Below are 10,574 nucleotides of genomic sequence, written 5' to 3' on the forward strand. Positions count from 1 at the left end.
CACCTGCGGCCCAGCGCTAAGCCCCGGCCCCCGTTTCCTGCCCGCGCTCCTCCCCCGGCTCCCCCGGGCCCCGCACGGCCAGAGCCGCCCCGCAAACACCCAGCGCTGCCCGAGCCAGGCGGGACGTGCCCGGAGCGGCGGAGGTGAGTGCACGGCGCCGGGGACCCCCTCGGGGCACCGGGCACCGCTTGGGAGCCCTGTGCCTGGGGTACCCAGCGCTGCGGGGCGCCCCTTTAACGGCGCAGCGGGTACCTCTGCCGGCTGCATTGGCAGAGGTTGATCAGGAGCCAGGGCTCGCTGCAGCCCGGGGGAGGCTGAGGGGCCCCGGAGCAGCGACGGGTCTGTGCGGTGAGTGTGGTCTTGGGGGGGTCCCTGGGCAAGGCAGAGTGCTCTGGGGCTGGGGTGTCGTTGCCCCATGGAAAGGGAGCTGCGTAGGGACTGACCCTTCAGTTTGGGGTGAGCCCTCAATAGGCATTGGGGTCGCTGCTGTAGCCCGGGGTTTGCGGTTCCCCTCCTGCCCACTGCTGCTTTCTGCCCTTTGGTAAAGCTGGGCTGTAAGAGAGGCAAATCTGCCCCTACTGTGCCCCCTCTCTGGGTGCTGTGGGCACCTGGGGCAGCCCCAGACCGAAAAGGGAATAGCCCTTTGCTGTGGGATGTCCCCTGGGAGGCCAGGACGGCCGCAAACCACGGGTGCTGTGGGTTGGGTGCTGCTGGAGGAGGTACATCCCTGCACTGCCTCTTGTCCCCCAGCCCCATGTTTCTCTATTGGGCAGTGGGGTGCAGGAGGAGCACTCCTGAGCCCAGCTCCATCCCTTGGAGGTGGGATGTTCCTCAGTGGGTTTGCTGGGCCCCTGTGCAGAGCAGTGTCCTGAGGGGTTTAGGTGGCCCCGTCTGTGCTCTGCAGCATGGAAATAGGGCATTGACCTGGCTCCTCTCCCCTCTCCATCGGCAGAGGCACGAGGCTCCATAGAAGATGGGTGACTGGGGTTTCCTGGAGAAGCTGCTGGACCAAGTCCAGGAGCATTCAACCGTGATCGGGAAGATCTGGCTCACCGTGCTCTTCATCTTCCGCATCCTCATCCTGGGCTTGGCTGGGGAGTCTGTGTGGGGGGACGAGCAGTCGGATTTCGTGTGCAACACCAAGCAGCCCGGCTGCACCAACGTCTGCTATGACAAAGCCTTCCCCATCTCCCACATCCGCTACTGGGTGCTCCAGTTCCTCTTTGTCAGCACCCCAACCCTGGTTTACCTGGGCCACGTTGTCTATCTCTCACGGAAGGAGGAGAAGCTGAAGCAACAGGAGAGTGAGCTCCGGGCAATCCACAGCAAGGACCCAAAGATCGAGCAGGAGCTGGCAGCCATAGAGAAGAAGATGTCCAAGATCTACGTGTCGGAGGATGGGAGGCTCAAGATCCGAGGGGCGCTGATGTGGACGTACATGACCAGTGTGATCTGCAAGAGCATCTTTGAGGCTGGCTTCCTTGTTGGTCAGTGGTACCTGTACGGCTTCTCCATGGTGCCCCGCTATGTGTGCAAGAGGGACCCTTGCCCACATCAGGTGGACTGCTTCATCTCCCGCCCTACCGAGAAGAGCATCTTCATCATCTTCATGCTGGTGATGGGCCTCATCTCCTTAGTCCTGAACCTCCTGGAGCTCTTCCACCTCTGCTGCAAGAACCTGCTTAGCAACATCAAGAAGGTGTCGGACCCAGCCATCCCAAGCCGGGATGCCTTTGCCAGTGACATGGTCTCAGGTGCCTACCCACACAAGCACTACCCCTTCCTGCCCATGGCCGACAGCCACACGTCATCCTGCCAGGCCTTCAACAAGCTCTCCAGCGAGCAGAACTGGGCCAACTTCCACAACGAGGAGAACCTGGCGCTGGGCGGCAGCAGCAGACCCCTGTCAGACCCCTATGCTCCCAGGGCTGCCGATGCCCCCATCCCAGAGGAGAAGCTGAGCAGCCGGCCCGGGAGCTCAGCCTCCAAGAAGCAGTACGTCTAGAGCCAGGCTGGCCCTGGCCGCCCGGGGGGACGTTCCTTGGCCCCTTGTGCCTTGAAGGTGCTGGCCACGGGCAGGCAGCCGCCTCCTGCCTGGTGCTGTGCGGTACCCAGGCCCCTCGGTGGCTGCGCCCACACTGACCTGCCTGCCATGGGACGTGGTGCTCAGGCTTGGGGCTGAGCACGGCCCTGGAGCGGGGCCTCTGCTCCCGCCCGGTTTCCCCACTAGACCTGCAAGGAAGGAAACAGCGCAGAGCTCCCGGGACACCGTGTCCCACGCGCCGCGCCGTGGGAAAGGGAGACATCCCCGGAGCCACGCGGCTGGGAACAGGCTGTCCCCGGGGCCGCGGCGGGAGGATGCTGCCCTGGAGGGGGCCGGACCCTGGGGCTCTCGGGAGCTGCCGCCAGCACCGGGGGATCCGAGCGTGTGGCCGTGGGAAGCCGCTCGCCTCCGGTCTCTGCTTGGAGCCTGGCAGGGCCGGGGCAGCGCTGCCTGAGGGGTCCTGGCCACCAGCCCCTTCCTGTCACCCTGCAGGTGGGACCAGAGGCTCCCGACCAGGGTTTGCTGCAGGAGCTGCCCCTTTTCCGTGGGGCACGGGGGGGTTAAGCCAGCAGCAGGGCTCTGCAGTGAGCGGCTGATCCCGATGGCTGCAGGGTCACCACTCGGGCGCCCTGGGAGCGCAGTTCCCCCCCCCGCGCCTCCCGGCCCTGGATCCTTTCCCATGGGATGCGTGTGTCTAAGTTATTTTTAACCTGCTGGCCTGAGCACGGAGTTTTCTGCCTTAAAGGTGCAGCTGTGCAGGGGCCTGGGGAGCTGTGTCCAGCCTGGCTGCGTGCCCCTGAGCCCGGTGGGTGTTTTATGAGGGGGGAATGAGCCTCACAGCTACTGGTCTGGTGTTACTGGTTTTACTGCTTTGCACTGGTCATCTCCTGCTGGGGGCTGAGGTGCTGGGGAGGGATGGAAGAACCAACTGCTGCCACACGAGCATTGCCTCTGACTCTGCATCCCACCAACGCTGTGAAAGGGGAAGGTCCTGCGTGACCCAGGCATGAGGGTGGGATGCGGGCACTGCCCTCTGTGCTGTTCCTTTCCCCCTGGAGGACTCTGTGTTGTACCTTGTTGAATAAAGTTGGATGAATGAACAGAAGTGATGTGTGATGTGACTGCTTCCTGCAGCTGCCTCTGGGATGGGGGGTAAGTGTTTGGGAATGAGGGATTGGGATGGGTGAAGGGGAGTTGTGCTGCCGAGGCCAGGCACTCACTGGAAGCACAACCCTCACTGCTATAGCACCCTGACCCCTCGAGCCCCAGGGTCTGTCTGGGGCCATTTGGCTCCTGGTGACCCAAAGCGCAGCTCAGCCCCTCTCGCCCTGCCCCAGCTCTGCTGCAGATAAACCCAGTGGAGGCCGTGGAGCCGCTCGTGGCTGCATAATAGGTGGAAATGAGCCACAGATAAAGGCACACAATGCGGCTGGGGCTGTTGTTTAGGTTCTCTGGCCAAGCCAGCCCAGGGCAGAGCCTGCTTTCTGCCGCGGGCCCCTTCAGCAAGGGTGGGACGGCCTAAAAATACCCTGGAGAGAATGAAATATGGGTGATGATAGGGGTAATATCGCTGCCATCAGCTGCTGAAGGAAGTGCAGAGGGAGGCACCCTTGGTGCAGAGCCTGGGCTGGCAGCCGAGCCTGGCCTTGGCTCCTCTCTCTGCTGGGGATGAGGGGGGTGACATCCCATGGGGGGGGGGGGTCTGGGGTGCATGCACAGCCCTCACCCTCCTCTGTGCCCTGCGTGAGGATGCTGGGGCAGATCCCCTCTGCAGGGACCCTGCCCTGCTCCTGCCCTGGGGCACCCCAAAGCAAGAGGGGGCCGCAGCCCCGTGCTCCCCAGGCACCAGCAGAGCTGCAGCTCTCGGGGAGCAGCCCCGCGTCCTCAGCCAGGAGGAAATGCCCGTGTGAAAGGTAACGGCGCAGCCGGGCCGTGTGCTCACCCCTCTCCTGCGCTGATATTTGTGTTGGCACCAGGTGAGCAGCACGCTTGGAAAGCTGGAAAACAAAGAGGGACGAGAGCTCCTCTGCTTGGCCGCGGTGCCCGGGCGCCGGCGCTGCGCAAACACGGCTCCGCGTCCCGCTATTGTTCCCGTGTTGTGACAAGGCGGCTCGGGGTGGCTGCGCCGACCCGGTGCCCGTGGCACAGGCCAACAACAACAGCGAGGGTCTCACCTGCGGGGGGGCCGGGGAGGGGGCTGCAGCGGGGCTGGTGCTGGCAGCAGCCCCCCCAAAGGCAGGCGGCCCTTAGGCAAATAGAAGTTTGCTGCTGATAAGGGCGCGGGCAGGGCCTTTGGCACAGCCCGGGGACAGATAGCGCCGGCCCGGCCGGACGGGCTCGGCCTTTCTCACACCTCCGGGCTCCGTCCTGAGTAAACAGGCTCCTCCGGTCCTTCCCTGGGAATGATGCTCCAGGCTCCTCCGGTCCTTCCCTGGGAATGATGCTCCAGGCTCCTCCGGTCCTTCCCTGGGAATGATGCTCCAGGCTCCTCCGGTCCTTCCCTGGGAATGATGCTCCAGGCTCCTCCGGTCCTTCCCTGGGAATGATGCTCCAGGCTCCTCCGGTCCTTCCCTGGGAATGATGCTCCAGGCTCCTCCGGTCCTTCCCTGGGAATGATGCTCCAGGCTCCTCCGGTCCTTCCCTGGGAATGATGCTCCAGGCTCCTCCGGTCCTTCCCTGGGAATGATGCTCCAGGCTCCTCCGGTCCTTCCCTGGGAATGATGCTCCAGGCTCCTCCGGTCCTTCCCTGGGAATGATGCTCCAGGCTCCTCCGGTCCTTCCCTGGGAATGATGCTCCAGGCTCCTCCGGTCCTTCCCTGGGAATGATGCTCCAGGCTCCTCCGGTCCTTCCCTGGGAATGATGCTCCAGGCTCCTCCGGTCCTTCCCTGGGAATGATGCTCCAGGCTCCTCCGGTCCTTCCCTGGGAATGATGCTCCAGGCTCCTCCGGTCCTTCCCTGGGAATGATGCTCCAGGCTCCTCCGGTCCTTCCCTGGGAATGATGCTCCAGGCTCCTCCGGTCCTTCCCTGGGAATGATGCTCCAGGCTCCTCCGGTCCTTCCCTGGGAATGATGCTCCAGGCTCCTCCGGTCCTTCCCTGGGAATGATGCTCCAGGCTCCTCCGGTCCTTCCCTGGGAATGATGCTCCAGGCTCCTCCGGTCCTTCCCTGGGAATGATGCTCCAGGCTCCTCCGGTCCTTCCCTGGGAATGATGCTCCAGGCTCCTCCGGTCCTTCCCTGGGAATGATGCTCCAGGCTCCTCCGGTCCTTCCCTGGGAATGATACTCCCCATCCCAGTGCTGGGCCGTGAACTGTGACAGCACGGGCAGCCGGGGTGCTGCAGTGAGGGGCTCCCCGTGGGCACCCCAAGACCCAGCTCTGGACCCAGAGACCCAGTCCATGCTGGGCACCCCCTGCCCTTAGCCCTGATGTGGTCTGGGGGACAGAAGCCGCAGCAAGGCTCTGCCCGAGGCGCTGGCTGAGCACCAGGAGTTTATTTTTGAGCTTTCCCAGCATACACAAAGCAACAAGTGCCTAAATCCAAGTGCCACAGGAGGAGCCACGGGGGGAGCGAAGCTGAGCCTGAGAGGGAGAAAAGGCACAGGGCTGGGCAGGGGGATGCCAGCCAGGGCCACAGCATGTCCCCCACACACACACAATGCTGGACCCCCCCATGCACGCCCAAGGCTCTGCCACAGCTTCCCAGCACCCCATTTCCTGCAGCCCCTCAGGGTGGGTGGGCAGGAGCATCCTCCTGAGCCGGGCACAGACCCCGTGCCGGCAGCACCCATGCCGGCAGCACCCACCATCGAGGTGACACCAAACCGGGTACAACCCTGCCCCTATCAGCGCTGCTGCCAGCAGCGCAGAGCGAGGGAAAAGCAAACCCCCAAGAGCTCCCTTCCTCCCTGGGCCCGGGGTTATATTTAGCCCTCCACGCGCGGGCACGGCAGACAATGAATGTGGCCCCGTGTGAGAACCGCGGGCGGGAGGAAACGCGCTCAATAGCCCCGATGACTTCCCGCATCCTGACATTGTCGCTCCCCTCCAGCCGCTTCCTTGTGCCGAAGCAACAGGACCGCGGTGCCTGGCACCCCCTGCCCGCCCCGGGATGGGAACGGGCCCTGCCAGCGGCATCGTCCCACTGCAGCACTGCGAGAGCAGGAGCTGCTGCAGCGGCTTTTCCCGGCATTGCAGGATGATGTGGCCTGAAAGCAATGAGACACGATGGGGATGGGGAGCCAGCCCTGAGCTGTGGCTGCGAGAGGCAATGCCAAGTGGGAAGGGGCCATGTCCCACTGTAGCTATCCCCAGCCAGGACCCAGGGATGTGTCTCAGTGCAGAACAAAGCCGCTCCTCTCCCAGCACTTCAGGGCTTTGCTGGGTGCAGAAGGGAGCCATCCGGCAGGGCACGGAGCACATGCGCAGGGAGGGATGAGCGAGACGGGGAGGCTGGGAAAGGACTCGGCTGCCTCCACGGAAAGGGCAGAACTGGAGCCTGGGAAAACAGCCTGGGCTTTGGGACGGGAGGGAGCAGATGTCCCCGGGGACTGCGGGGGATGCACCGCTTGCTCTCCAGTGGAGCTGGGCTGAGCAGCCTCCGTGTCCCGGGGCTGCAGGGACACCGGCTGCCTGCATGTCCTGGGTGCTCCAGGGTGACTGCGCTGCTCCAGGATGGGACATGGGAGCGTGAGGCCCTCAGGCCCCAGAGTCCTCCCAGAGCAACATCACTCCAGGCCTTGCTGGCTCTGAGCAGCCCTTGTGCCAGCGCAGGGTCACTGTGTCCGTGCCCATGCAGCTGGTGCATCCCTGCTCTGACCTGACCGGACATCACCGAGCCGTGCCAAGCAGCTCCCACTCCTCCTGCCTGCACAGCAGCCCTCCCAGGCCTCTAGGCTGACCCCAACGAGCTGGGGCACAGCTCAGCCCTGCACAGCCCCAGTTTGCCCCATCCTGCCTTGGAAACTGCCACCTCTCCCAAGCTGTTTGTGATGGACCAGGAGCAAACCCAGCACCAGGAAGGGCAGAGACTCAGCCTGGAGGCTGCAGCAAGGCAGCAGCGCCATGACAAGAGCTAAAGAGCCAGCTTGCTGCTCCTGAGCCTGGGGCACGGCCACCATGGGCTGGGCAAGGACAGGCAGCACTTCTGCAGCTGCCAGATTCCACCCCTGCTCTATGGCACAATGCAGCCGGCCCCAGAAGCTGGACCAGCCCTGGGAGGATGCTCTCCCACAGAACACAGGCCTGGGGACAATGCAGTCCCACTGCAGCACCAGCTGTGCCATGCTGGGAACAGCTGGATTACAAAGGCCAAGGACTTGCACTTGAGGGGCTGTGTGCAGTTTCTTGCCATAATGGCTTATTCAACAAAGCTTCCTCGCTCTTCATGATCCGCTGTGCTGCTCACCCCAGCCCCGAGCGCCCGCCGGCTCCTATTCTTGTCCAGCCGGCGCTTCCCAGGCAGCACATTGTTGGGATTCAATGGGAGGAAGGGTGGGTTTACGGCACCAAGGCCTTAGGAGAAAGGCGACTGGGAAGCAGCTTCACCCCAGCCTGCGGGGACTTCACAGCCAGCGTCTGCCGCAGGGATGGACGGGAGACACATGGAAACCAGCGGGAAAGGCAGCAGGACCAGCAAGGCAGCGGTGCTGGGAGCAGGGCAGAGGCTCTCCAGTGAGATGCCGTCGGTGCCCGTGCAGCCACGTCGGGACTCAGCCCTTCCCAAGGGCACTGCAGCCGAGCAGCCCCCCCCGACCGACACCGCGTGGGCCCAGGGGAGGAAATGGGGCAGCGAGGCCCCGACAAAGCCCGATTGTGCCCGGCCGGGCCTGGGAACAGGCAGATCAATGGGCTATAAACAGCCGAGGGAGCCGCTCCGGCGCGGGGAACAAAGGCATTTCCGAGCTGGGTCCAGCTGGTCCCAGCTTGGGGGAAGGGACAGGACCATTCCCACCCCAGAGCACAATAGGGAACCCTCAACCAGGCTGGGGAAGCGCAAGGCCAAGGGCAGGGGCTACCTCAGGGCTGTGCCAAGGGGACCGTGGTGGTGGCACAAGAGGTGCAGTGAGCCCTAGTGCAGGAGGCAGCAGTGGGGCAGAGCTGGGACAGCCTTGGTGTCCTCCTGCACCTTCCAGCCCAGCCCCACGTGCCGTGGCAGCAGAGGCCTGCGGCTTCCCGGTGGTGCCGGGCTCTGGGCCCAGCTGGAGGGCAGCGATCCAGCTGAGGAGAGCAGGTCGGGAGGTAAACATGGCCGGGCATGAAGCTGTCAGCAGGGCCCTGAGGAAGGGGGGCCGAGTGGTGGGAAACACCAAAGAGGCTGCTGACCTCCGGGCTTCGCACCAGACACGGCAGATTTATGGTCCCTGCGGGGGGAAGGCAGGGCCGGGGCAGAGCGGGGCCTCGCTCGGGCACCAGGGTTAAAAACAAGCTGGGAGGCAGCAATAACCACGCAGAGCCCAGGATAACCACCACAGAGCCCAGGATAACCACCACACAGAGCCCAGGATAACCATCACAGAGCCCAGGATAACCACCACAGAGCCCAGGATAACCATCACAGAGCCCAGGATAACCACCACAGAGCCCAGGATAACCATCACAGAGCCCAGGATAACCACCACAGAGCCCAGGATAACCATCACAGAGCCCAGGATAACCACCACAGAGCACAGGATAACCACCACAGAGCCCAGCCCAATGGGACACCCCCCCCACCCCAGCCCCTGGGGCCTCACCGAGCCCTGCCACAGCCCTTCTTGTCTAGATAAGGAGCTGAGGGGAAGCAGACGATGTGGCTGGGGAGCTGGGATCTCGGTGCCTTCCCCTCCTTCCTGCCTGCCACCCCACTGCCAGGCTCTGAGGTCAGTGCCCATTAGGGACAATGATGGCATTTCTGCCAGGGTAGAAGGGGTTGAAAACACAGGGAGCAGAAGCACACCGTGAGCCAGGGCTGGGGTCAGGGGCTGGTGCAGAACACACAGAGGCCCAAGGACAGACAGAAGTTTATTCTGGCTGTTTCCATACAGGGCAGAGATGTCCCTGTTCTCTACACAGCAGCCCAAAGCCACCGCCACAGTGAGGGCTCCACCACAGAAGCAGGGCCAGGACTTCCACCTCCCCTGTCCCTCACTTTGAAGCCAGGGGATGACGCAGAGAGGGGCTCCCTGGAGATGTCCACTGCTGCGCAGGCTCCTGTGGGTGTGATGCGGTAGCGTGGTGCTGTGGTTGGGGTTGCAAAGAGCCATGGCAGAACTGTAAGCAGGGCAGCAGGTCCTCCTGAAGCCTGACCCCAGCCCCGTGTCACTCAGGGCCTTGCTTCTTCTATCCTCACACCACGGAAGAAACCAAACCTAAAGAGACGTGGGTGAAACCAGGCCCAGCGGGTTTTGTGCTTCGGCGGGGGCTGGGACAGGCTGAGAGCTGCAGCCAGGTTCCACCTCCAGAGCACGGCTCCCTGCCCACCCTGCCCCACAGGAGGTCTGGGTGCTGTGTCTGGAGGCAACCCCCGACCCTCTGGAGGGTTGCGGGGGGGGGGGCGGTGTTAGCGCAGCGATGGGCACAGCGCGCTGCCCAGGCACGGTGCAGGCCAGGGGGTGTGGAAGGTGCCGGGGGAGTCCCCAGCCCGGTGCTGTGGGACGCAGCCCCGGGGCAGTCACTGCCGGGCTCCCGTTCGCCCGCATCAGCTCTTCTCGGGGCGGTTCCTGTTGAGCACGGCGCGGGGGGCGAACTCCAGCTTGTCCTTCAGGCTCACCACCTTGGTCAGGTCCTTGCCCGCGATCTCCTGCAGCGCGCGCTCCTCCCGCTGCTCCGAGATGCTCTTCTCGTCCTCGGCCGCGGGCGCCGGGTCCCCGCGGAGGGCCCGCTCCAGGTGGTAGCCCACCAGCCCCACCACGAAGGCCACCGGGAAGGTGACGTACGGCGCCTTGGAGCGCACGGCCGCCCACAGCACGGCCCACATGGCGCGGGGGCTGCGCCCGCCTCGGGGGCGGAACGCGGCGGTCACGGACCGGGACCGGGCCCTCCCTCGGCTGCGAGGCGCCGGCGGGACAAGGCCGCACCGGTACCTCCGCACTGACCCGCAGGGGCTCGGGCCCGCCCGGGCCGCGCCGGGACCCCGGGGGCTGCCGCAGCCGGAGCCGGAGCCGCAGCCGGAGCCGGAGCCGGAGCCGGAGCCGCAGCCGGAGCCGGAGCCGCAGCCGGAGCCAGCCCCGGGAGGCCCCGCTCACCTCGGCCCGGGCGCCGCCGCCCGCCTCTTCCGGTCAGAGACAAGCCGCCCCGCGGGAGGAGCGAGGGGGAGAACCGGGGAGATCCATGGGGAAATCCATGGGGAGATCCATGGGGAGATCCACGGGGAGATCCACGGGAGGGAACCATGGGCGAGACACACAGCAAAAGACCCGTGGGAGAGCCACAGGGAGGCCCACATGGAGAGACACACGGGGAGAGACCCACGGGGAGAGACACACAGTGGAGAAAGCCACTGGGAGACCCCAAGGGGTGATCTATGGGGAAAGACCCCCAGGGAGGATCAT

General features: G+C 64.7%; 2 protein-coding genes across 2 annotated transcripts; one reads left to right on the forward strand and one right to left on the reverse strand.

The window, feature by feature from the left end:
* On the forward strand, nucleotides 1–2,367 carry GJA4 (gap junction protein alpha 4). Its single transcript, XM_057403461.1, has 2 exons — nucleotides 1–143; nucleotides 953–2,367. The coding sequence occupies exon 2, from the start codon at nucleotides 974–976 to the stop codon at nucleotides 2,003–2,005; it is 1,032 nt and encodes a 343-aa protein (XP_057259444.1). The 5' UTR covers nucleotides 1–143; nucleotides 953–973; the 3' UTR covers nucleotides 2,006–2,367.
* Nucleotides 2,368–9,721: 7,354 nt separating this feature from the next.
* Nucleotides 9,722–10,065, reverse strand: SMIM12 (small integral membrane protein 12). Its single transcript, XM_057403388.1, has one exon. The coding sequence runs from the start codon at nucleotides 9,998–10,000 to the stop codon at nucleotides 9,722–9,724; it is 279 nt and encodes a 92-aa protein (XP_057259371.1). The 5' UTR covers nucleotides 10,001–10,065.
* Nucleotides 10,066–10,574: the final 509 nt, after the last annotated feature.

Source organism: Pezoporus wallicus, unplaced genomic scaffold, assembly GCF_028554395.1.
Source record: "Pezoporus wallicus isolate ANWC-B61680 ecotype Strahan unplaced genomic scaffold, APGP_CSIRO_Pwel_v1 contig_8232, whole genome shotgun sequence".
Classification (NCBI taxonomy): domain Eukaryota; kingdom Metazoa; phylum Chordata; class Aves; order Psittaciformes; family Psittacidae; genus Pezoporus; species Pezoporus wallicus.

What these genes read in the sequence shown, in the direction of transcription:
- SMIM12 (XM_057403388.1), bottom strand. Translation starts at nt 10,000, where the DNA reads ATGTGGGCCGTGCTGTGGGCGGCCGTGCGCTCCAAGGCGCCGTACGTC.
- GJA4 (XM_057403461.1), top strand. Translation starts at nt 974, where the DNA reads ATGGGTGACTGGGGTTTCCTGGAGAAGCTGCTGGACCAAGTCCAGGAG.